At 40.8% G+C, this 27,767-nt stretch overlaps 1 protein-coding gene across 1 annotated transcript in view; it reads left to right on the top strand.

The window, feature by feature from the left end:
• The window catches only part of NEK11 (NIMA related kinase 11), a 102,000-nt gene extending 81,012 nt beyond the window's left edge, over positions 1-20,988 (top strand). Inside the window, exons 14-15 of the mRNA XM_050891934.1 lie at positions 3,963-4,059; positions 20,784-20,988. Coding sequence (XP_050747891.1) covers positions 3,963-4,059; positions 20,784-20,988 — 302 coding nt within the window. The remainder of the gene's footprint in view (positions 1-3,962; positions 4,060-20,783) is intronic.
• Positions 20,989-27,767: the final 6,779 nt, after the last annotated feature.

Genomic DNA, 27,767 nt, shown 5'->3' with positions numbered 1-27,767 from the left:
ACCTGCTGTTGTACCAGGCTATATACTACTATCCATCTAAAAATGCGGGTTGTACGATACAAAAATTAGTGGAAATAAAACAAAATAGCCACAACTGCCTGGTCAGTAGAAGAACTGCTGTTACAGCTTAAGCAATTAAGTCAAAGTTCCTGGCAGGTCAAGACAAGTTCAGACAAAGCCTGAAGCCTTGCAAACTCAGGTCCAAGCGTGTGGCCTGATACTAGCAATAGCAATACCATATTACTAAGCTACAGAGCTACAACATCATTATAATAGCTACTCCTGAAAACAGTATGGATTTCATGGCAATAATAGGGCAGATGCAGAAATCTGGCCTGGCCAGAATTTCTTGTAGTGTCTTTCATTGTTAAAAGTATTATGAAAAAATTATGTGCCATTTCAAGCAGATGTTAGAGAACATCTGAGTAGAATAAAACTAGAACTTTTTTTATGTCAGCAAGGGCTGTGAGACAGAGGATGCAATAAATATACATTGTTTTTCCACAGGTGGAGTTTCTTTAGTATAAACATCAGTTTATTCTGAGGTAAAAGGGTAGTTACTGAAGGGTAAAATGACTTTTGAAATAACTGAGTTTTCTTCTCAAGAGTTCCCACTGAGTCACTGTGAATACCAGTGCTTTAGTGTGGTACAGGGTTCATTTTGGGTTGGCTATCCAGCTCTATGTGGAGTATATTTGAAATAAGAGAGTCTATGCTCATAGAGTTTGAAGAATTGGGAAGATCCCAAAAAAGAACTGCAAAATGAAAGGAAGTTTGAAAAACTGGTTTTACAATTTACTAAATCTGCTTAGCTTAAAGGAGGAGAAGGTTAGAGGCAGTTGGGTCACAATGCAGTAGATGTCTATCACCAATTATTGGGTTGTTAGCAGAAATGTTGGTAGGAATGCCTTTGGGCCATAATGTCTGAAAAGTCTCACCAGATAATCGTAATCACCAATTTTAAATGTAAGTACCTGTGAATAAATGTCAACCAGAGGATTTGTTTCCCTACAGATCCTTTCGTCTTCCTTTTGACAGAATAGGAAGGATGCAGTGAGAGCCCCAAACTGGTGCTCCATGACCTGAGAGGACAAAGATCTTTTGCCCTTTTGCCCTATGTTGTTCTCTGCAGTACTGGGCTAGACACTGGGAGAGTATTTGTCTCTGAAAGACATTTAGAAAGCCACAATACCTGATTTTGAAACGTCAGTGCTCTTGTTGTTTCATTTGATTTTTTTTTTTAATGAATGAAGAATGATATATTGCATAAAAAAATGCAAATAGTTATCTCGCCACTTTTTGAAGATACATAATTCCTTGTTCTGTGTTGATGTATAGTTAGGCAAACTGCTCAAAGCTGGGTGCAAAATATATTATTAATCAAGTAACTGCTTCTAAGAAAATACCTCTGATGTATAAGTTGGTGTGGGTTATGAATCACCCCAGGAAAAATTTTTGAGGCTTGTTGTAGCAACAATGTGAAAAGCTCTTACCAGTTTTCACTGAGAACTCATTTTTTTATGACTAACCACACCTTTGCAGCATCCTACAATCTGTAGTCCTTGCAGCTGCCTCATAGTACCCAGAAAATCATATTAAATGGAGAGGAAGATAGATACTAGTTTGTGTGTAGAGAATATGTTTTGCTTGGCCAACCACCAATGTGGAGAGCAGACAAAGTACGAATTATTTAGCCTGGAATCCCAGAAAAAACAAGAAGGATGTCTTTAATAATGAAATGTCGGAGGAGAAGGAGATATTGTAGCAATAAACAGATTGAACCCACTAAGCAGAAAGAGTATGCTGAGCTCTTACTACAGTGATACATCCTGTAATATTAGTAATAGCAGAATTTAGCTGGGGCCTGTGGTTAAATGTACTCTTTCTTAAGAGAATGCAAAGATTATATTTTCCTTAGACCATTGGTGCTTAGGGTGTCAATTTTTTATTCCTTTCGAAGCCCAAAGCCCCACATCTGGACCTTAATTCTACTCAAACTCAAAGAGGAGCATGCCACCCAGTAAGTCATGAGCATTGCTTCGCACAGCGTTTGGGGTTTCCTCAGGGCTACCCTGAGGATATCTGAATTTTCCAATGCTGCTAAAGTAATTGAATGCTTACAGACCCCATGTAAAAATGTATGGATATACAGTAAATGATCAGGAAATGTTTTTTTCATCAATGAGTGAAGTTATTGGTTGCTAGTAAGAACTGAGCTTGTCATTTTGCATCTTTTAAACTACATTAACTATACCTCAGTTGTAATACTTAGGCACCAGACAACTGTTAGCTGTTAGGTGTAGAGAGAAGTTAGGAAAATGTTCTAAAAAGTCAAATAGTTTGTTCATAGCCAGATAACAGTCAGGAATCCATTTCTTCTGTGGTCTCTCTCCATGTCTGCTTCCTATCTTCTGAATCCAGCAAAGCTCTGAATCCAGCAGGCACTTAGTGTGAGCGATTCAGTAGGATCCCTCACAATAGAAAGTTTTTGTCTCAGTAGTCAACCTTATGTGATCAGGATCTAGAATCGTGTAGGACATAGGAGCTTAACTCTTGGGAAAGCCATGATGATGCATTCCAGGGAAGCATTCAGTACTCTCTGGGGGTGTCTATACTGCTCATAGCAGGAAGGTAGCTGCAAGCTCCCTCTGGCTGTACGTGATCAGCGTTAACGCAATCCAAACTAAACCCCAGCTGAGTGCAAGCTAAAAACCCTTGCTAGGAGGGGAGTGTGTGTTCATTTAGACAAGGCATTGTGTTAACGTGTGTGACTTTTGGCTTGTTCATATCCTATGCAGAGCCCTCCCGTGTCTGTTCAGAACTTTGGTCCTGCGTGCCACAGCCCACACATTTACGCAGGATGTAGTGCCACCATGATACATAGTCTCCTCTTTTGGGAAGTGAAATCCTAATGCCAAATATTTTGCAAGAAGAAACTAAAATAGCTGCTTTGTTTAGCTTAGCAAATTGAAAGCTGAAGTAGGATCTCTTTTTCCAATTATAAAGAAATGAAAAGAGTATGCAAAAGGGAAGGGAAGAACTGAGTAAGCCAAACAAAAGGACTGGCACAGGAGAAAAATAAGCATGAACTGGCCCATAAAGAAGTTTTGTTGGGAAATTGGAGGAGAGATTTTAGCCACCAGCTCACAATGAGGCTCTTGAATTGTCTTCCAATGGGAGCAGTCGGGGCAATAAATAAATAAATTCCTTAGGTTAAGCAGGGACTTGTGTGATGGAATGGCAACATGAAATTGCAGGATAATTGAGCTGACAACCCTGACAGTCCTCTGTGATTCAGGACTTCTGTGTTCCTGTGGATGAGTACCACAGAGGTCTATGAGCATTAGGTCCTTAAATATTGCAACAGCCCACGAGGCCTGTAAACAGAAAGACTGTGCATGTATGTATATGCATATGTATATTTCTCACATATATATATGTATTTACATATACAGGTATGTTTTTATATATATATGCATACATAAAAGGAGTACCTTTCTCTGAAGGGGAAAGTGATGTCATAAGTTAAATACTTTCAGTTTACAGTAATGATCAAGCTAAAGGAGAGACTTGCCTGTTAGAAAGAAGGTTCTTGCTCTTATAAATAAGTGCAAGAATGATGGAGGAAAATACGTATTGTCTAAGCAAATTTTGTTTTGTTGAATATTTATCTGTCCCAGCACTCTTTCAAGTGACTCTCCTTTCTGTTGTAATGTAATTCCCTGTACGCTACACAGAAGGAAAATTGTTACAATTCTGGTGCCTTTAAGCTATAAATCTACTTGTCCCTCAGAAAGGAGTTGCCCTTAATGTGCATTTAATAATCTAATTCATCTTTAATTAATGTGGCACTACCTTGTGAGAAACAGGAATAGTCTTCCTCCTTCTGACTGCCCTTGACTCTGCAATATAGCTCAGGGGATGAAGGTGATAAGGTTATGTGTCTGTGCATTGATTTGTAGGCTCGGGGACTGTCACCGGAGTGTCTCCAGGAGCGCCCCAGGGATTCAGAGCTCTCAACAGCACTATGGCTGAGACCAAACTGAAACGCATGAGGGAGTAAGTAGCATATTTATGTGTTACCAGTATTCAGACAAAGAGGATGGATTTGAAAAACTGCAGAACACAGCAAAGAACACCATGTGTTTTTTCCCCACCCCCAAAAAATCCCTTAAACAAAAAGAAGTGGATGGTAAGCTATTCTTTACAGACTGGATGCCTGCTTGCCTCCACAGAGGATGAAGGTTGATTGTAATTTCTGATTATTTTCATGTAATCTGCACAATCACTGTCATCCTTCCAGGATCTAGTTTGCCTTTGCTGCTGTCGGTGTCATTCTGAACTTTGCTTTCTTTATTAGCTCAGCACATGCCCATAAATGACCTGCCAATATCCATATTCCCACCATGTTTGCTCCTTCACCCACACTTCATTCTTGCCTGGAACAAAAGACGAATGGATTTGTTTCCCATGATGATATGATGACTTAAACCAAACATCATTGCTGTTCTCGGCTGGGATTTTCAAATAAGACAGAGGAATTTACATGTGGAGCTCCTTTTGAAACTCATTGTCTAATTGCTTTCGGCATCATTGAAACCCCAGCTTTATTAATAAAGATTTCAGTGTCTTAATAAAACAAAGATCTGTGCTTCCTTTCTAGAAGGTACTGGTTAATGTATCTTGAGCTTTTATCTTGATTCAGTAATTTCTGGCCTTCTAAGATTTATTGCATCCTAATTTAGGTACTGATCTGAGAATCATAATGGCATGTATTATTTCTGAACTGAAATTTTCTTTGCAGTGTTGCAACATTACAATCTGATCTCAGATTGTAAACTCTTTAAAAAAGGGCAGTTTTCTCTTGTGTGGGTGGATAGTGCCAACAGTATGGTAGATGTTATCAGAATACAAATAAGTTCAAACAGTTAATACTAGCAGTTATTTAAGTGAATCCTCTAAAGAAAATGAATACAACCACAACAGCGTTGATGCCAATTGCTGTTTAAAAAGATTACAATGCCAAATGCACTGTGTATTCAAGGGAAATACCAATCAGCTTTACTCCAAATAGAAGTTGTTCAGTTTTATGATATTTCAAGATGCAGCAGCTCCTAGGGTTTCACTTCATGGCTTAGCCTTTATTGTGCAACCAGTCAGCAGGTCTCACACCCTGCCATTCAAAGTGCTTTCCATTCACTTTTCATGGAAGGTACTTATAAAAATAAAAAAATGCATCATGTTGTGCCAGCTAGTTGCAAGGTGAGGTTGTTTAGTCAAAATGCCCACTAATCTTACGGCCTTTACCTTCTGTTCTCATGGTTACAGGATAAACCTTAACTATTTGAACTTCATGGTCATTGCCTTTAGGGCTGAGGTACGATTAAATCACTCGCTTCTTTCAAATTCTGGTTTTCCAGTGCTGTTTCATGGTTTTCACAGTTTGTTGGTTCTGACAGGATAAGCTCGTAGTGGTGCTTAAATGCTGAAAAATTTGGAAGTGCTGTTACATGATCCTTTGGAAATGTCACATTTCAGAGTAGTTTATAAAACAGCCATATGCTAATGAAAAACCTGATTAACTGCAGTAATTCACAGTTAATGCACTAGACTTCCTGGTTTTGGAACACTTCCCTAGTAATTTCATTCCTGAATGAGGACAGTCAGCTGGGTCTGTAGGCTAAAAGACCCACCCAACTGACATCTTGAGAACTTCCAGCAGACTGTACCCATAAATCATTTTCAACAGGAGAGGTGCTCCAGCCCTCTGATCATCTTTGTGGCTCTCCTCTGGACTTGCTCCAACAGGTCCATGTCCTTCTTATGTTGGAGGCCCCAGAGCTGAACGCAGTACTCCAGGTGCGGTGTCATGAGAGCGGAGTAGAGGGGGAGAACCACCTTCCTCGACCTGCTGGTCATGCTTCTTTTGATGCAGCCCAGGATACAGTTGGCTTTCTGGGCTGCAAATGCACATTGCCGGGTCATGTTGAGCTTCTCGTCAACCAGCACCCCCAAGTCCTTCTCTGCTGGGCTGCCCTCAATCCACTCATTGCCCAGGCTGTATTTGTGCTTGGGATTGCCCCGACCCATGTGCAGGACCTTGCACTTGGCCTTGTTGAACTTCATGAGGTTCGCACAGGCCCACCTCTCACGCCTGTCATCCCTTCCCTCTAGCGTGTCGACTGCACCACACAGCTTGGTGTCATTTGCTAACTTGCTGAGGGTGCACTCGGTCCCACTTGCTCAGAAAGTAAGCATTGTGCCTACACATTACAAGTAACATTAATGAAAGAAACTCTCATTAGCTCTGATAAAATGGTAGATTCATGTAAAATAACACAGGGTCTAACAGCAAAAGGGCCTTTTAGCCATTTCTAATTGACACGTGAATGATGTGGCCTTGCAAACAACTGCAGCAGGACAGTCACTTGACAAGATGTGATGTGCTCATTGCTTGAGTTACCGCAGTGTGCTGCACTGAATGTGTTCTTTGACAGTAGAGAGACTTGCTGTTTATCAGAGTGCCAGTTTAGGTAGCTTCTACTGTATTCTTGTGCAGGACTTTATACCGATACTCATGTGAGGGGGAAGTTGTGCTAAAAGTCTTTACAAGAATGTAGAAGGAAGCCACTGATGTTCTTGAATATGGTAGGCAGGAGTCCTTGGTCTCCTCCTATTTTAAGTAAAACAATGGCTCGGGGCTTAACCTATGGACAGCCTAATAGTGTTTATGATTCAGTCACCAGCTTTATTCACTACAATCCCTGAATATTTTCCCTGACATCTTCTTTCCAATTCCCATTGCACTCTCTGTTCCAGCATTTTGAATTGCTGTCCTCTAAGTAAAAGTCATGATAAAATCACCTATTCCAGTGACAACAATTTCTAGTTTGTTATACTCGGTATCAGTATTCATTATAAAGTTTATAGCAGCAGAGATTTAATTTTACCTTTCAAGTGGAGTTCATTCTCTCCGCAAAAATTTCTACTTCAGTGCTAAGCATTTCGATATTGGGATCTTCTGCAGTGTTGATAAGAAATCGCCATTTCTTGAACTAGCTCCCGCAAAGGTTATCTTGAGCTTTTTCTCATTATGCTCCTTCCCAGCCTTGCATGTTAACAGTGACAAGTCAAGCAAATATATAAATCAGAGTTGTGTGACTCATATTGCTCATATTGGGCTCTTAGGCTGAGGAATCATGTTAGATGCAGGAAACAGGAGGAGCCGTTTCTTGGTATTTTCTGTCCTGCCCACCATCTCATTCTCATGGTGGTTCCCGTCCTTGATGGTACTGGATAACTTGGTGCATGCCTTAGTCTGAGAAGCTCTGCTCTCACATGCTATCCAGAGACAAATTATCTTCACCAGAGAGATCCATGAGGAAAAACTAATGACAGTTCCACTGATGCTCCCCTACAGAGACTTGCCAACTATGCGCCTCAGAAGAGAACCACGCTGTTCTTCAGAACCAACTCCTCAAGCCAAAGCATTTTTTTTCCCAGTCAGATCAAATTGTTATAGCACCTATTCCTTTTTTTTCCCCCTGAGGTCTATACAGTTTGTCAAAGTCTTCTTTACAAGATGTCGGAAGCTTTGGCAGTACTCATTGCCTGAAGGATTGGCTTTGTCCCTAAGGAAAGCCTTTAGAAGAGTCATTGTAGCAAACACTAGCTTATTTTCTGCCAGCTTCTGAAAAACTTGGTAGACAAACTCAAATGCTTTCTTCAGGCTTGGACTAACAGCACTGATAGCTTGTAAGAGGCTAAAGAGGTCAAATCTACGTTAAGACAGACAGACCCAACTTGTTTAGATCTCTAGCTGAAAAAGTTTTTCAGCTTACTCTATCTTATTATGAGGCCCTTCTTTCCAAATTTTTGACCACCTCAGCCACAATTTGACCACAATGAAGGGCCTGGCAGAAGCGCAGAAGGCCATGAAAAGTCTTATGATGCATGCTTGACATCTCAAGTCTGTGCAGGGTTTCATGATCTAAAATGGAAAAGAAAAGGTGAGCAATAAGAAAAGTGTGTGCAGAAATTTGTGGACAAGAACAAGCCTTATTAGGGGTTTTGGTGCAGTTGGCTGTATTCACAATTGCACCTCCCTGTATTATGCAGTATTCATATCCCAGGTGTCCAGTGAGTGAAGGCTTCCCCTTGAAACGTCTTCAGCACTGTAAGTCAAAATTAATTTCTTGGGCTTTGTAAAATCAGGATTTGTGTTTTACAGAGTAAGGCTAATTTTTGCGTAAAGGAATAGCTATAGAATAGAATGTATACCTTGTTCTCTCTTTTCTGAACATATAAAGAGAAATAAAAATGTAGGAAATGAAGAAAAAAACCTTAGTACAGAGTGCTTTGTGCTCCTTTGTGGAGGTATCCATGAATATATACAATGAGTCACTTTAATAGCCGTGAACTTTAATATGCAGTTTAGAATTCAATAAAATGTATGTCAGTAAAAGGAAAAGGCTTTTATGCCCCAAATTTTAAGTAAATTAAAATCCTTTAGCACAGCAGTAAGCACCTCTTAGTCAGTCCCTGAAGTCTTACACACAGCAGCATACCATGATCAGGCAAAAGACTTCATCATCACCTGCTGAGTGTAAGTAAAGCCGTCTTTCAGAAGTCATAGAGAAAAGGCATTTGGTGATATTTTTATTCTGTTCCTGTGAATGCTCATAACACTATTGGTTTAGACTCATGAGCAGTATGCATATATGCTTCTTGTGCTTGTGACATTGGCATCAAATGTATCATTTATCTTAAAAATTCAGAAAGAAAGGTCATACTGAAGTCATTGAATAGGCACTGGATATTCTTTAAGATAAGTAGTCCTAAAAATGCCTAAAGTATAGAAGACTTTTTGTACATGTATTTCTGCACATTTTTGAACTATTGCAGTAAAGAAACTGATTATTTGAGTCAGTGTTTTATTAGATGTTGGGTGGACCTTCCTAAGGGCCAGCTCTGAGCCTACTGAAACTGGTTTTGTTATTGACATCGAGGGCAGCTTTAGATGAAGGCAAAAGCAACAAATACAGAAAAGCTAATGGGGTTTTTAGACTTCCATAAAAAAAATTCTCAGTGACCTTTTAATTGCCATTGACTGTCGTGTTGAAGGTGTCATGATGTAAACATGCATGAGGAATAAGGTGTCTTCACACAGACGACAGACATAGTTGGTAAAGAAGTTTATTGACACTGTCTGAGCTATGACTGTTTTTTGCAGATGAATAGAGGACAGTATTCTTGAAGGTATTGATCCTGAAATGTTTTTGAGCATGAAATTTCCTCTTACACACGCCACAGTTGTTCTGTTCAACACCCCATTTGCTGGTAATAATTTCTGTCTGGTAATCCCCAGACATCTTACAGCATAACTGTAGCTTTTTGCTTCTCATGAGCTAAGCCAAAATATTACTTACATATCCATCCTCCTTGTCACAGTCTTTCTCACACCTCATTGTTAAAGGCCAGTCCCCATCTCTTAATTGTTTAGGGCCAAATGAGCTCACTATAGAAACACATTAAACATCTTAGCCCATGAGTTTCTCTTTCTTTTACTTTTAATCTATTTCAAGATAATTGCACAGTTACCTTCCAGACCCAGATTGGAAGGTCTGAAGTATTTTGGTTTTGCTGTTTGCTTTACAAGCAAGTGAAGTGAGAATACAGTAAAACTAACTGGGAACACTAGGAGAGTCGAATCTGCCTTTACGTGACCAAGCTGGGAACTTGGTTCTTGGCCCCTGTCAGGGAGAAGTGAGTGAATGCTCCTGGCTTGTGAGTCATTGCTGTCCAAGGCAACAACTGAGAGAGAAAGTGGGAACAGGATAATCCTGGGCTCTTCCTGCCTAAGAAGAAATGAAGGTGAGCGAGGCAGTGGCTACTGCCCAGAAGTGTAGGAGTCCTCTGCAGCAGAAGCGGTAGTCCCCCCTCAAGGCTGAAGCTGGAGCTGATGGTCTGATTCTCCAGGCATTTTCCATGGGTCTTCATTCAATTTCTTCCCATTATCCATGCTGTTCCCCTTTCCACAGCAAAAATGGGCTGCCTCTCTTGTTGTCTTGGCCCTCTGTCTCTTATACTGCTCCTCTCCATCCTGCATCTGGGGATGGGAAGAGCACGTCACCTGCCAATGCCATCATTTCAGCAGTTCTTAGCAGCTTTACATTTGTTATGATGCGCTTTGAAATTAATAGAGAACAAACTCAGTAGCTAGAGTGAGTGAGTCCATTAGGGCACCATTAAACTTTGATGTATTTTCTTGGGATGCTCATCCTGGTGCTCATTTTGCACATTACTTGAACCTCAGGTCCAACCCTTAAAGTATAAGAAAGATTTTGTGAATTTACTTAGATATGTAAAGAAAACTCAGACATTTTCAGCTTCTCTGCTGAGCTGCATGTCATAGATCCATGAGCCATTCTGTTATCCTGAATTTTTAAGGATTTTTTTTTTAAGTGGACAGTAATGTCATAATTGCTTTAGCACTAGAGGGAGTTTTATCCAGTTTGAAAATCTCATTCCAGTAGCAAAACACATAAAATTATAAGTATAGACTCATTTTAAAATGTGAAGTAGCCCCAAACACTCAAAACATTAGGAGAATTAGACGAATACATCTTTTTGTTTTGCACAAAAAGCATGATTTCCCTAGTTTCTTGTGCTGTGCATACATAATGCATAGATTGAGCTGTTCAGTTTTCTAGCACCTTGATTTTGTCAATAGTTTGCAAATGTGAGAATGCTTTCACATGGCATTAATTATATAGTCTGTTTTCAATATGGAACCACTTGAAGAATCTTGGCAGTGTTTACTAGATGCAGCATTGAGATCTTGGGAGGTTTACAGAGGCACTTTGGAGAAATATAGTAGGGAATATGCAAAGGGCGTTCACCAAACCCTTGCCAGGACTACTGATGTTTACTGTTGTCCGTGTTGCTTCTGTCTTCATCTGCTTGCTACTCTAATACTGTACTTGTCTGTAAGAAAAATCTGTTCTTTTCCTTCTTTTCTTCACCACATTTTTTTCTCAATATCATCACATAGTGATTTCTTTCTTTTGTATATGTAAGTCATTAAGGTATACATCTCATATTCCCCATGTGGAAGGAGGTGAGCAATGCAGACTTGGTATCATAAAAAATAGCCCATGGGGTAAAACACCAGAGACTGGGCAACATGCAAGCTATCTTGCGTGAAGGAGAGATTAGCAGACCCAAAACACCACATTTGCCATCACTCCGAAGGGAGCAGCTGCCACTTCTGAGGGTGCAGCAGCGTCAGGGGTGGCTCTGTCGCAGGTCTGTCTCCTTCTGCAAGGAACCTCCTTGCTGAGCAGCTTGTTTTCATGAGATGTTGGTCTTCAGAGTTTGGAGATATCAAACCCACTGTACTATGTTTGCAGTAGTACATGTACTATGTTTACACTAGCCAGACATGGCCAAAGATTGAGACAAAACCAGAGGATACTAGTACTTGTAAAGCCTAACCTTGCTCTTAGTTTTAAGGTAACACATTAGACATGTATCTCCATTAACATTTTTCTGCCAGAAAATAAAAGGAGCTGAGTATTGGAAAAATACACTGTAGCTTAATGGCAATTTTTCTGGTTCAGTCATGTTTCAGAGCGAGCTTGGGTTTTATCTTTTTGAATCTACTAGCTGAAAAAAATTATTTAGATAGTGTATTATGATTGTTATGTTTCTGTAAATGTTAATAGAAATCTTCATTATTCTTTTATGTGCCATATTTTCAGGCATCTAGATGTACAGTTATTTGATTTTCCAAGAGATTTGAGACAGAGGAATGACAAGGCTCCTATTTTGAAAAGTATTCAGGTATTAAATGCTTACTTTTGGGGAAAAAATAAAAGGACTAGACCTCTATCTGCCTCTTTAAATGCCTAAATAGCTCTGTGAAGCTTGTCTTGTTTTGATGAAGAGCCAGAAGAAACTGAATGCATAAATCTGTCTAGGGCTTTCTGAAAATCATAGATCTACTGTCCACAGTTGGTAATTGCTTTTCTTTCTTTCGCTATAGTATGGTGTAGTCATGGAATTGCATGGCTCTGCCAAAACTTGAATTGGCCTTAGTCCTGTGTCGTGCTATGAACTTTTTCCAGGGCTACAGATGTGGAAAGGGACCTGAAAGAAGTTGTGGACTTAATCCACCTACCTTCAGGCCCCTTTGAGTGGATATAGATGTGAACTAAGCACAAATGGTTGATGTACAAAAACGTTACACAAACGGTTATTTGTGGGTATATGTTAGTATCTATTTTTATGTGTGCATATATACATGCATATATACTTGTCGTAACTGGGCATCTCAGGATCCACAGTAGCTGGGGGTTTTTTAACTTTTAAAATGTCTTTTCAATTGGATTACTTAAAAGTATTATTATTTTTATGATAACCTTGTATGGTTGTTTAGCATAGTTCAGCACTTGAGTGCTGCTTCATCTCCCTCTGTTGCTGTACAGTACACAAGCCCAGCTGAAGGTTTCGTTAGTAAATTACTATGGGGCTTGTGATGTTTCTATCAAGAATTGTCCAGCTCCATACCAGCTGATTACATTAATCCCTCCATTGATGCACTTGACGTGTTGACAACCTTTTAACGAGACTGGCTTATTGGTAACTCAGAAATGCATTGTTTTACATCTATTAGTAACATTTAATACAATATGGCTAAACATAATGCTTGGATTGAGCAAAAATATATGGAGTAATATTTAATATTATGATTGTTTCATGGAAATGCATAAGTCCGTATCTTTTCCTTTCTCTGATGGGCAAAATGTTAGTTTTAAAACTGTCATTTTAGTGTGAGACCCTAAATCAGGAGAGACACGCCCCCCCCAAATTCAAGCCATGTAAAAAAAAATCAGCATTAACTCTGAATTACTACACAGCTGAATAAAAGAGATTGTAGTTATATTCTTAAACTCTTATGAGAACTGTATATAATTATTGACTTTTCAGAGCTAACTACTGTATCCTTGCCTGCCTACATTCAAGAAGCAGCTGTATATTGTGCTGCTCTTCAGACACATCTATCTAAAACAAATGCATTGATAAACAAAGCAAATGCCATCACGTATGTGTTAAATGTGCCTTGAATTTTTGCTTGACCTTGATCAGTGATGCTGAATGGGTAAAACTGATGACTTCTCAAAGATTCTTTGTATGCCATGACACTGTTAAAAACCAGGATGTTGTTTAAAATAATTTTAGCAAGGCTAGGAAATCTAAGAATGTGTATAAAGAAACTGAAGCCCAGGAAAGTGTGTTTCAGGTAATTCTTCATGGGCACTAAATGGTATCATTTTCATCTATCTTACCTCCTGCAGAATAGCTCTATATAAGCAAACTTGTTTCCTCTCTCACTTTTAGTATTGGCAGTAAATTTCTTAATAGAGGAAGACTTTAAAATTGCAATATTCAGGTTTGATTTAAATGACCATGTTTTGTTGTGATTTGTTTTTTTTTTTCTGTGGGAAAAACTAAAAAAAATTTCCTCTTATGACAAACTATATTCTAAATTAGTAGTAGCTAGAATTCAACTAGCAGCTCTAAGTTCTAATTAATGCTTCTTCCAAGAGCAGATGTCAGCTTCAATTCCTATTTTACAAATTCATTTATCTCAGAAAATGAGATGCATGGAGAATATTATTGTTGATATTTCTTCAGCTGTGTGTCTACAGCTTTTAATAACAAGATCGTTCTTAGCTCATGGGAAAACATGTCCTAAATATGCTTTAGATTTTGCAGGTCTTTGAAGTAGGACATCAGAGAGTTTTGTTTGCAATCAAATTAAGGTGCTTTAATTCAGGAATTATGAAGTAATTAAGGATGAATTATGAAAACTATCATTGTGTCTTCAAGTGAAGAAATTTTCATTCAGCAGTAATATGATGAAAGTCAAAGTCCATTGAGGCTTGAAGGTGAAGGTAGGGGCTAATATTAGCAATTCAGATTTTCTTTTACTAGCTTTTATATAATAATTCTTTCAATTTCCTTTTTTTTTTTTTTTAAATAAGCCCTTTTCTTAGACTTTGCCATACTTTTCACATTCCCAAGATTGAACAGCTGTCAGAACTAGAAAGGTATTGCCCTACCTTTAGAAATAAGTTCCTAAAAAATAAATCGTGGAACTTATAATGCGCTTCTCCTAGCAGATCTCAAAGGGTCTTTATAGAGCAACAGACAAGCTTTGCTGCAAATGCAGTTTTGAACCCAGAGCAGTTTCTTTCAAGTTTCAGAGAAGTTTTAATCATTCAGAGTCAGTAATGCCAACATACTGAATGACAACTTGAGAGGAAAGGGACCTTTTGTGTTGTAACTGAGATAAACCTGTTTGTTTACTGAACCATGAGATGTTGTAGCAGATATCCTAAGATTTTCTGGTACAGTTAGAAAACAATATTTTGTATGAGATCAAAGATATGTAATTTACTGATTCTTTTGCAGAGTCATTTCAGGACATAAATGTAACCATCTTTTGCACCAAGATTCATGTAACTACTGGCTAGCTGCAAAGTGGCACGATTGTACTCTGTTTTAAAGAGAAATATAAGGTTAATAAATTAATGCTTAGAAATAGCATGTTCAGGGACAAATCAGAGCTGGATGTATTGATGGGAATCCTAAGTAATACTGCTGGACTCCATGGGGATACCCTTGCACTGGGAGAACAGAATTTAGTGACATCTGCTGAAATTATTCTTTCAAAGATCCTTGCACTTGCTTTTATGCCCCGTGAGCCCTAATCACGACAGATTTGCCTCCTACTTTACAATATGCTTGTTGTTGTAGGATGCAGGCGGCCTGGCTGCATCCTAAAGAATAAATAAATGCCCACTGGAATGGATATTCCATGTCCAGAAAGCTTCTTTTTTAAGATTTACACTGAGGTAGCCATGAGTAACATCAGTATTTTGAAATAACTGAATTTTCTATGGTTGGCTTAGGAGCTGTGTTTTTGTTGCCTGCTATGGCAGAGGTGAGATGTTATTGCTGCTGCCTGATCCAGAGGGACTTTCATGGCGTTATTCTGGTGTGCTCAGTAGTGACTTGTGCAGAGCGTGGTGACTGGCAGCGGCAGAGCCTCTCCTTGCTCCGGAGCACGGACCACACCGCAGCTCCCTGGAGGCACTAAGTGAAAACTCGGTGTTTGCAAGCAAAAAGTGCCGCTTCCCTTTGGGGGTGGATGAGGGATAAGCAGAATGGTTTTGAATGATAGTTGCTATCATGCTGAATGACATTTGAAAGTGAGAAGCTGAAAACCCCCTTAGCTGCTGATTTGTGTCATAGTTATCCTTCAAGGCAGGCAATGACAAGCTGTTGAGAGATATTAACCCAGCTGCTAGTGTCCACGGAGGAGCGCAAACTTCAGCATTAATCTTGTTTTGTGGCTTTTGTCAGTGTTGCATAAAGGTAGGTGTATTGTAATTGATCTCCAGACCAGAAAGGAAATGTTAATATGTAGCTAGTAGCAGAATAGTCAAAATAAAGACCTGCGGGATAATGGAAAATTCTTTGTTCACCCAGGGAAAGATTTACAACTTCCTCAGCCAGTTGAGAACACAACATTATTATATTGTCAAATTTTAGTAATTTTGCACTGATGCGCAGGAAATCAACTGCAAATCACCAGATAGCCTGATAAATTCATTTGGGCCCAGATCTACTAAATGACTTGGAACATTTTTAGACACCCTGAGTATAAAATTGCAGTTCTCAAGGCTCGTATTTAGCCCCCCTCTAACTCTGGCAGTGAGTCAAAGCGGTAAGTGCCTATGATTTTGCTGATATTCATACTGCTGCTCACATGCTCAGAAGTGCCTTGCCCTTGATGGAACCAAGTCCCTACCTCATGCCCAAACCCCATCATTATCCACAAATCAGATATCTGTCTGCCTCTATGGCCTTTGGGGTTTGTTCCAGTTAATTTTCTCTAGGCATGGATTGTGTGCTGCACAAAAGCTGGCACCAAGAGGCATTTTATTTCAAACCACAGCTTCCATGGATGACAGTGGGGACTGGCAATATCTGCTGTCCAGCCAGTAGGTTGGTGGTCATAGCATGCCTCCAGGCTATGGAGGTCCCCAGCCCTGTGCCACCTCTGCCTGGAGCATTGGAACTGGTCCCTGCAGCCAGGAGTGAGGGAAGTTGGGCTCACTGTTCAATCTCCTGCAGTTTGCAGTGAGAATGCACGCTCTCTGGGCACTCACTTACACACGATAACCTGGATTTCAGTCCCAAGGACTGAAGGACTCTAAGGACTGCTCATACTATTTTATCCAGGGACTGTTTCATGCAAATAACATTTGCACATACGTCCAGTGTTGTCCTTGGTCCCCAATCTATCCAGAGTTGTCCTCCATCATTGCTCATTCTCTTCTGGCCCAATACATCTACTTTCATACAAATCAGAATGAAGGTGAAGGAGAGTCCTTCGTCCCCCAATCTGACTGGTGATTATGGTACTGCTCTGGGAGGTGTGGGTTTGAATTTCCTTCTGCCCCCAGGTTTCCTGCTCCCTGGGTGAATGCTCTAACCATGGACCATGGGATAAAAGGGGACAACTGGGAACCTGTGTGGTCATGTTGAATTGCTGCGAGTCCTGGGTGGACAGAGGTGATTCCCAACTTTACTAAAGCCAGACGTGTCAGATTGAGGTTATGCCTTTCTTCTTTAGTTGTGGTGGGCTGTTGTTTTGGGTGGATGCCTTTCTGGGGTGCCTGCGTTACACAGGGAGCTTAGGGTTCAACCACAGAGCTGTGAATTTCATTGCATGAACAAGATGCTTAAAAGTTAGGAAACATGGTGCTCAAATGCCAGCAATGAACCCCTCCATATATCTAAGCCTTTGTAACACAGTGAAACAAAAGAAAGAACTGAGCTATGACATTTAAGCACATTAGTGTGTATCTTCCTGGGTCAGACCCTTGGACGGTAGAGTCTGATGTAACTCCTTTGATTTCAGCATAGTGAAAAACAATTTAGGGCAGTGTGGGATGGGATTCTGTCCCACAAAGCTTGTCAGAGTAATGAAATCCCAGATGTCAGGTATCCCCTTTGCTTGTGTAGTCTTGGCTGAGAAAGAGATGGTGGTTCATTTCTGGGGGAAAACAGTGAGTTTGTAGGTGAGTGAGCTGTAAGATAGCATAAAAAGAGTAAATGCCAGTAAATCAGAAAACATGGCCAAATGGGAATGTAAATGGGCACTCTGTACTTGTTTGGTGGTAAGGTTTTTAACCATTTCAAAACTGTAAATGGAGGTGTCCCATATTTCATGTGAAATAGAAGTAACTATAAACAGAAGGGCAGTGCAAAATCCATAATTGTGCCTCTGTAGGACTTCACAGGGATGGAAAAATATCCCCTAGCACAGGATCGGGGCTATAATGTGCAAAACTTGCTTTCCAGGAAGCTTCTTCCCCCCTCCCTCCATCAGGATGATAGATTCACTCAGTAATGTCTGTTTGACATTCACTGTCTTAGATGCCACACTTCTGCCTCTGTGACAGAAAATGCATGATGTGGTAGCAGACTCACATTAATGCAGCTCTCAAGTCCAAACAGAGCCTGATGTCTTCTTTTGTAAAAGCAGGTTACAATTTTTGTTACCTACCCCTTAATTTTCAACCTATGAACGTTTTTCCCCTAATTCTATTGTATCAGCTATTATACAGATTAGCTGATTTGTATGCTCTGCCAAGCATAACTGAAAAGATTCAAGTCTGCAGGTCACATTTATGAGCAGAAGCAATACTCCTGAGGTATGTGTTTGCTTAATTTTTCATCTTTAAATAGACAGGACTGCCAAAAAATTAAACATACTTGTCTAAGAGACAGTGAGAGAGGAGTCAGTAAAGGCATTCATGAAGTAGCAGTCATTTCGAAATAGCTTCTTATGCATTTATTGATTTTTAACCATTGGAGAGAAATACTGTGATATTTCTGATTAAGTTCTGTGAAGAAATGTACATTATTTGCCAGACAAATCCCTACTTAGCTTTCTGTGGTAACCTAATACCTAGGTTTCCAGTGTCTGAGAATTAGTCACTTCCAACAGTTTTAGTTTTCCCCTAAACAGCGCTGTTGGTAGAAAAAAAAGGGCAGTTTCTAGTTACGGGAAACAGGACTGAGTAAGGTCTGGACCTGCAGAGATTCCAGCTTGGCCTTGTGGCTTCTGATCCTGGGTCTTGGCTTTCTGTGCCCCAAGTTCCTGATCCGCCTCTGTGTCAGGAGCCAGCAGGAGGGGTAATGTGTAGCTGAAGGGGCAGTCACAGCTGGGCATGACCGAGCTGCAGAAAAGCAGAGAGCAGGCGGGATGTGAGGGGAAGTGTTTCCTCCTTGTGAGATCAGAGCAGTCATCTAGGATATCCTTCAGGCAAAAATACCATATTAGATGTATTGTCCATTTTTACCAGCAATAGGTCCTACTATATATAACAACAGGATTTTTCGGAAGTCTTTTATATGGTAATAAAGTGGTTCTGTATTACTGTGGAAACCATATGCTGTCATATCAAATGAAGTTTGAGAAACAATAAAGTAAAATTCTTCGCAACGGTTTTCTAAGAATGGAGGAATTTACATAATGTGGAAATTTTGCTGGCTGCAATCTCACTATAACGATGTTATTCCTCAGCAATAACAGGATGACCACAGATGAAAAGCAGCTACCCCTTTAGGTGAATTATGCTATCGAGTTAGAACAGTTGGCCTTGCCTTGGTGTTAGACATGTAGCAAAATCAGTGCAAAATCAGTACAAAATCAGCAAAAAAAGTACAACTGGAGTATGTGATGTTGTTGGGGGGCAGTGTGCAGGTTTAACCATTTAAACTGCTTTTGGGAGGTCTTGTGCGTGCTCCCTCTGAACCCACGGGCAGAGTATTAGAGTGCTAAGCCTTAATGCTGGCACCCGGAGACAACTCTGATCCCTTTCTCTACTCCTGTACAGCTCAGAAAGGGCGATCCTTGGCGTGGCCACAAGCTGAGCGTGTCCCAGCTCCCTGCTGCCCTCTGCCCCGGCGCTGGCCGTGGAGCCTACTGCAGGCAGCGTGAGCCCAGGGCCACCCACGGGCAGCTCCCACGGGCAGCTCCCCACGGGCAGTGGGCACTGCCCTGCAGACAGGAACACGTGCTCTGCTCATGCTTGAAGCCGTGCCAGCAAGCGCGCTGTGTGCAGAAGTGGGGAGCAGCTCAAAGACCCCATCAGAGACAGTATAGACAGTAAATACTGTAAAGGCATGCTAATCCTTTATAAATAATAGGCAACTCACTGCTGGGGTGATAAATGAGGCAGTTCCCATCCTGGGAAAACGCCGGGGGCCATCCTCTCAGTTTTCCATAGTCTAAATTTGTAGAAAGCAGTGTGTGACAGAGACTCAGTGGAAAGGGAACATGAGCACAGATATTCAGGCTGAAATTTTGGAATACTATACAGTTCACTTCCTAGTACCTCCTTTTTGTCTAAAAGAATTGCCACCAAGCAAAGTGTTAAGGCATCAAATGTTTTAACATGCTAAAGACACAATATGCGTAATGCTTGAGAAATATGTGAGAGCATTAGAATCTCAGATACCATTAGTTTATTTTAGTATGGAAGAAAAATTTGTCAGAGAAACCTTGTTCAGATATGCTGAGAAGCTTTATTGAAGAGGTCTTCATGCTATGATGGATTTCTTGAAAAAGGAATGATTGTCCCATCTAAATACTCTTGAAATCCTAGCAAAATGCTAGTGGGAAGAAAGGCTGCTTACCACAACTTTACCTAACCAAAATAAGACATTTTTTAATGCAAATTGCAGATATTCCTGCAAGGTGATCCCAATTAGTCCAGCTCACTTTCTAAGTGAAGGGCATCATCACCCCTAAAATGTGCAAGTCTGACACTAAAAGACAATCAAATCTCAACTGCTCTAACATATAAAAATTTAGTGAAAGAAAACAACACAAATCCTGTGGCAGACATGTGCAGAGTGGGCAGATAGTTTCTGATATGCTGAAGGAAAATTACTCTGATATTTTCGTCAAAATATTATGAACCCATCACTGAGTGGAAAATGTTATGGTACATTTGGCTTGTGATACAGGAATTTAAAGATGTTTGCCTTCAGAAAAAGAAGTGCTGTTCATTGTCTTGCAGTTTGCAAATGGATCTTCTTTATAAATTAACATTAAGATCCTGTAAGTGTATTCTTTGTCACTGAATTACAGATCTGTCTTCTGATAAAACGAGAGTGCTGTAGGAAAAGAAAAAAGTGTCAGTTAGCTCATGCTGAGCTTGTACAACAGTTTCCTTGTTATTTGATAGAAGCTAAAATAAAGCAATGAATCCTGAAATGTGTTTGTTCACATAAATGCCACTGGTATATGGCTGACTGGGGTTGCTCCTTTTGGTTTTGATAAAATCCAGAGGCAATAATACACATGTGTATACTGGGCTTGCTGTAGATAAAACGATATGTCAGATTCAGCATGAAAAGGAATCTTGGTTTGTAACAACAATGATGGCCATGCTTCCCATGACTTTACTATGACCAGGTTTTTGCTCCTGGGCTCTTTGTATAACAAAAAATCATAGAGAAATTCCCCAGGAAACTTTAGTTCCTTGTTCTATCAGACAAATAAGGTGCTTCATTATATCATTTTAATCAAAGGTAGCTACAACATTTAGAAAAAATCAGTACTAGTTATTGCTTGTATTAATATATAATGTGAATTAACTTTTACTTGACCTTTGTGTAATATTTATCCCCAGATCTGCCATTGAGAAGCTGGGAGCGGCGGTATTTGAGGCCGTGTACAGCTATCTCAAGCAAGCGAGACAGCAGAATGCCAGTGAGGAGGAGATCAGGGGACGTCTGGAGAAACTGGTTTCTAGAGCAAGCGATTGCTTTGAAGTGGATCAGCTTCTCTACTTTGAGGAGCAGCTACAGGCTCCAGAATCACGTCTTCAGCTGTAAAAGGCGTGTCAGTAACAGCGCTGGAAATGGCAAGGAGGAGTGAAGGTGCTGAGCTGTCTTCTTCAGGCCAGCAAGTATTTGGTATTTGGAGGAAACTGCTGAAGGTAACGTAGTACATAAGCATGTGGGTAAACTCCATTTGAGAATCCAGACTGCAATGAGAAGTGGGTAAATATGGTACAGATTACAGGGGCAGGAGGAAGAACAAATGTTTGTGACAGTGGAGGAGAGGCTTCACCGTTACCAGACTTCCCTTTTTTCACCACTTAAGGCATAAAGAAAGGTGTTCTCCTGGGCCTTGGCCAGGCGTCAGTCCTGCACTCAGAGCATCACTGGCAAAGCTGCCTCTGATGGAAATGGTGCAGGATTAGACTCCAGCTGCTGTTGATTCCTGCACTAACTGGTCCTCATGATGTTTAAGCCTATATTTTTTGTACTTCGGCAGATTTACCCTTGAACATACATGTATATGTACAGCTACTCAGCCACTAATTGTCTTGTTATTATTCATTGTTCAAAAGGACTGCATTTAATCTGTGTGACTTTCAAAGGAACAGTGAAAATACATGCATATGTGTATATTTATATACATATAGGCATGCTCACATATACAGAGATAGCTATGTATATCCATAGAGGCAGAAAGATGTCTGGCCATACACCGTATGTGTGTGCATGTACAGAGACAGAGATGTGAGGCCTGAGCTATAGCTGACTACGTTAGATAGGAATCCTTACCGCGACTTCTGAGAGTTTTGGATCAAATGCATTGTACACAGATAGAACAATAAACTGATTTTTTTTTGGCTTGCACATGGTTACCGTTAATGTTTTTTCTTAGTGTTTATACTCCCTTCTTCATATGCATCACACTTTTGCTGATTTCAACTGTGTATCATGCTCCAATTATATACCTGATGTTTTCCTTCTACCTCTTCCTTCTTTATTCTGCATTCTGAGCTCCTTCATCCATCTGTGTAAAACAGTAAAGGATAACAAAGTGGTACAATCTATAAAGGAATCTCAAATTAATTGTGGACCAAATTAATTTTAGGCATCGAGCCATTATCCTAATCCTTATGTTTCCTGCTTTTGTGCCACAACTCTTAAAGGACTCAGGGACTGAATTAAATAAATTAAAATAAATTCATAATATGAATATCAAAAACCATTGCTATTTGACCTGAGATGAGTTATTTACAGCTAAGGGATATGGGTATTGATAGTAAATTAAGCAGTGCTACTGATCCATCTTTGTGACATGCTTTAAGAGACTCAAAGGGAAAGGTAAGTAGAGTCATCTTAATCTATCTCAACACCAACACAAACTGAGGAAGCAAAGGACATGCCCAGCTACAGAAGATGTGGCGTTATACTTCCAACTCAAAAGTAACAGGAGATTCTGGCATGTCTGATTTCAGCTTTTATTGGGAATACATGGTGTTACAAACCGGAGGCTAAAATCCACTGTGATGTTCACTGAGGCAGGGAAATATATTTTTTTTTCTTCTGTGTGGTGGTTCAGATCCCATAGGTGGAGAGACAGTTTGAAGCACAGATTCTCAGTCAGGTTTCAGTCTCTTTGCTGTTATTTCTTCTTGTACTTAACACTCCTCATCCTTCTCGATGTTGTGTCTGTGTACCTGCTTCGATGTTTTTTGCACATAACTTCATTTAAGACCATTTAAAAACAGAAGTGCCGAAGTCCAAGATATAGAAGGAGTGCTTGGATGTTGCAGGGACTGAAAACTGAAAAGTTCACAAAGCAAACAATAAGTAACTTAACACATGGTGAGAATAATGTCAGAGGGAGATAATCTTGACTACTGCACTTACTTCTGGCTGTGATTCGAAGTGATTTATCACAAAAACTTCAAAAACAGCCTCTGTAAGCAGGCAATTCCTTTTTATTAATGACGAGCACCTCATCAGACTTTTTTCGTGCAGCATGCAAGAAGAAAGAGCTGCGTAGGAATGGGCCAGGCTCTCTAATAAAGTCAAGCACTAGGGAGGTCATTAAAGGGCAACCCTTAAAACCTGGAAAACATGATTTAGCCATGCAAATTACCCTCAGGGAAATGGTTGCTCTCTGATGAGCAGTACTTTTGCTTGTTACACACGAAAAAGAAATCACAGCGCCTTTCAGAGTTACTTCAGTTGCTTTCTTCTCTCTGCAGGATATGACCTTCAAGTCATGTGAGGATCTGGAGGTTACTGCTTTACTGGTTATATGTTTTAAACTACATTTTGTTTTTGTTTTTTCTATCAATCATACCACAATTAGGCAATGTGGTATACATATTAAACTCAGCAGGAAACTTTTTGTCTTTGAACTGTAGTAAAAGCACGGAGATAAATCCCATGGATTTGACAGAAATTCTTACATCACTGTTTCTTTTGAGGGTCACTTCAGAAAGGTGTTAGGTTGCATTATATGCCTTTATCTCTACTCTCATTTTCCAATAAAACCCTACCTTTTTCAGATCTCGTCCCTTCTAAAATTCTCAGCAAATTGTTGGGTTTGAAATTGCATCATCCAGACCAGGACCAGCTCTTATTTTAGAGACAATGAATGAGGTCTGTCCCCACCAGAACTTGATAAAACCCAGTGAGTTTGTCTTCTGTCTTTCTGCCTTCCATACCCCAGGGGAAGATATGCATCAGGAGTTCCATAGCTGGCTTTTGGTTTGTTTTTGCTGGTGTTTAAAGGTGTCAGAGTATTCTCCTGCACTTATGCAGCTGCACAGTGAGTAGCCGTCAGTGGGCATTTTGTGTGCTATCACCAAGCTTGCAGAGATGGGTATGTGGGAATACAGAAAAAAGTTACAAGGTCTTTTTCCAGACAATTGCCATATTTTTTTGTTTTCCAACATACAACAACTAAATATTCTCATCATGTTAGTATCATCTTGATAATTAGCCTACACTGTTCTTGTTTTGTGTGGTATTGTTATCATAAAGCTTGCACAAACACACACACACGTCTCCTGTCAAATTTTCTCTTGAGGTCACCACTGGCTAAAAATCCACTGATCCTGAATATTTTAGACTAAATAGATCAATGAATCATAGAATCATAGAATGGTTTGGGTTGGAAGGGACCTTAAAGATCATCTAGTCCAATCCCCATGTCGTGGGCAGGGACACCTTCCACTAGACCAGGTTGCTCAAAGCCCCATCTAGCCTGGCCTTGAACACTTCCAGGGAGGGGGCATCCACAACCTCTCTGGGCAACCTGTTCCAGTGTTTCACCACCCTCACAGTGAAGAACCTCTTCCTTACATCTAATCTAAATCTACCCTCTTTCAGTTTAAAGCCATTGTCCTATCACTACATGCCCTTATAAAAAGACCCTCTCCAGCTTTCTCGTAGGCCCCCTTTAGGTACTGGAAGGCTACTAGAAGGTGTCCCCAGAGTCTTCTCTTCTCCAGGCTGAACAACCCCAACTCTCTCAGCCTGTCTTCATAGGAGAGGTGCTCCAGCCCTCTGATCATCTTTGTGGCCCTCCTCTGGACTTGCTCCAACAGTCCTTCTTATGTTGCGGACCCCAGAACTGAACGCAGTACTCCAGGTGGGGTGTCACGAGAGCAGAGTAGAGGGGCAGAATCACCTCCCTCGACCTGTTGGTCGTGCTTCTTTTGATGCAGCCCAGGATATGGTTGGCTTTCTGGGCTGCAAACGCACATTGCTGGGTCATGTTGAGCTTCTCGTCAACCAACACCCCCAAGTCCTTCTCTGCAGGGCTGCTCTCAATCCATTCTCTGCCCAGCCTGTATTTGTGCTTGGAATTGCCCTGACCCATGTGCAGGACCTTGCACTTGGCCTTGTTGAACTTCATGAGGTTTGCACGGGCCCACTTCTCAAGCCTGTCAAGGTCCCTCTGGATGACATTCTTTCCCTCCAGCGTGTTGACTGCACCACACAGCTTGGTGGCCCTCGTCGGCCAACTTGCTGAGGGTGCACTCAATCCCACTGTCCATGTCACCGAAAAAGATGTTAAACAGTGCCGGTCCCAATACCGACCCCTGAGGAACACCACTCGTCACTGCTCTCCACTTGGACATTGAGCTGTTGACTGCAACTCTGAGTGCGACCATGCAGCCAAGTCCTTATCCACCAAGTGGTCCATCCATCAAATCATTGTCTCTCCAATTTAGAGACAAGGATGTCATGTAGGACAGTGTCAAATGCTTTGCACAAGTCCAGATAGATAAGGTCAGTTGCTCTTCCTTTATCCACCAACACTGTAACCCCATCATAAAAGGCCACCAAATTTGCCAGGCACAATTTGCCCTTAGTGAAGCCATGTTGGCTGCCACCAATCACCTCCTTATTTTCCATGTGCCTTAGCATAGTTTCCAGGAGGATCCACTGCATGATCTTGCCAGGCACAGAGGTGAGACGGACCAGCCTGTAGTTCCCCAGGTCTTCCTTTTTTCCCTTTTAAAAATGGGGGTTATGTTTCCCTTTTTCCAGTCAGTGGGAACTTCCCCATACTGCCACGACTTCTCAAATATGATGGATAGTGGCTTAGCGACTATCCATCCAGTTGCTAGCGACTGTCTATCCGCTGGTTCCCTCAGGACCTGCAGATGCATCTCATCAGGTGCCATGGACTTGTGCACCTTCAGGTTCCTTAGCTGGTCTCGAACCTGATCTTCTCCTAAGGTGGGCAGTTCTTCCTCCTCCCAGTCCCTGCCTTTGCCTTCTGCGTCTTGGGTAGTGTGGCTGGAGCACTTGCTGGTGAAGACTGAGGCAAAAAAGTCATTGAGTACCTCAGCCTTCTCCATGTCCCAGGTAACCAGGTCTTCTGTTTCCTTCCGGAGAGGGCCCACATTTTCCCTAGTCTTTCTTTTATCACCAATGTACCTATAGAAGCTTTTCTTGTTGCCCTTGACATCCCTGGCCAGATTTAATTCTATCAATCAGGGCTTTAGCTTTCCTAACCTGATCCCTGGCTGCTCAGACAGTTTGTCTGTATTCCTCCCAGGCTACCTGTCCTTGCTTCCACCCTCTGTAGGCTTCCTTTTTGTGTTTGAGTTTGTCCAGGAGCTCCTTGTTCATCCATGCAGGCCTCGTGGCTTTTTTGCCTGACTTCCTCTTTGTTGGGATGCATTGCTCCTGAGCTTGAAGGATGTGATCCTTGAATATTAACCAGCTTTCTTGGGCCCCTCTTCTCTCCAGGGCTTTATCCCATGGTACACTACCAAGCAGATCCCTGGAGAGGCTGAAGTCTGCTCTCCTGAAGTCCAGAGTAGCGAACTTGCTGTGCACCCTCCTTGCTGCCCTAAGGATCTTGAACTCCACCATTTCATGGTCACTGCAGCCAAGGCTGCCCTTGAGCTTCACATTCCCCACCAGCCCCTCCTTGTTGGTGAGAACAAGGTCCAGCATAACACCTCTCGTCGTTGGCTTCTCTATCACTTGGAGAAGGAAGTTGTCATCAACACATTCCAGGAATCTCCTGGATTGCCTATGCCCTGCTGTGTTGTCCCTCCAACAGATATCAGGGTGATTGAAGTCCCCCATGAGGACAGGGCTTGTGAACGTGAGGCTGCTCCTATCTGTCTATAGAGGGCCTCATCCACTGATTTGATGAAGATTTTATAAAAATGTATATAGACACATGAATCAAAAATTGTGACAGAGAACAGCTTATACACCCTGGGGTAGAGAGGCTGGTGCCATACTGCCAGATTATAGACTGTCTCTGCTGAGTTTAGGGAAGCTGCATCTGGTACAGTGGTATGAGTATTAAAGATAACAGCGTTTATTGAGATGCCATGCTGATAATCTCTATATATGGTTATCAGATTAAGCATTTTTCTGTAATCAAGTTTAGTATAAAAAGACAGTAGTAACTTTTGAATTGACAAAAAAAGTATGGTACTGAATCCTGAGAGATCAGTAGGTCCTTAGAAATGCAAAAAATCTCAAGAAAGAAGGAGTGGTCACTAATCATAAAGTCCATTGAGCAATGGTTGAGCCCAGCCAGGCTTTTAACAGGCCTTACTCTTCCATGAGCAGGTCAATCTACAAAGAGAGAAGTGCAGAGTCCTTTTCTAACCTAATAAAGCCTTGATGGGAGGAGAGAAACAGATCAAATTCATTACATATTATCTATTAGACAAATGCAATGACTTGCCATAAAAGAAAAAGAAATCTCTTCTTAAAAGATCAGATCTTGTGTAAGATACATTTTAGTTTTCAGTTTTATTCTGCTTGCTGGGGGAAAAGGACTTAAGATGAAGAAAAGACTAAGTCCCTATCTTTTATATATGAAATGCATTTCATATGTGAAAACATAAACAAAATACAAGCAAGTTCATTTCCAGCAAAATCCCATTGCTGGTGGTCATTAGTAGAAATTTAAAAGGAAGGAGGAGTACTGTTAATATCATGGATCTTCAGTAATAAAAAAGCAACAGAGCTGCTGGAAGTAAATGTGAGGAAATAAATGTAAAGACATTAGATTGCTGGATAGGGCTTCATAAAAGGTCCCATTTGACCTACATATTTGTACCAAAAGCTTCGCAAGCATCAGGCAACCTTGCTGCTTTTTTATTGACTCTCCTAAAAATGCTACAAGCTGTATTACTTGATGAAGAGATACTGCAAACAAAGGAAGTGAGGTGAGTAATTATTTAATGCTTTGGGGCCTTGAACCTGGTAAAAAGGTGCTTGAACTATAAAGGGAAAAAGAACATTTGAGTTTTTTCATAAGAAGTGGAACTGTCAACATCTTGTCCACAGCTGGATTAGGAGGCAGACCAATTATA

This window comes from Gymnogyps californianus, chromosome 2 (genome assembly GCF_018139145.2).
Source record: "Gymnogyps californianus isolate 813 chromosome 2, ASM1813914v2, whole genome shotgun sequence".
Lineage (NCBI taxonomy): Eukaryota > Metazoa > Chordata > Aves > Accipitriformes > Cathartidae > Gymnogyps > Gymnogyps californianus.
This window is presented reverse-complemented; position numbering and strand designations above follow the sequence as displayed.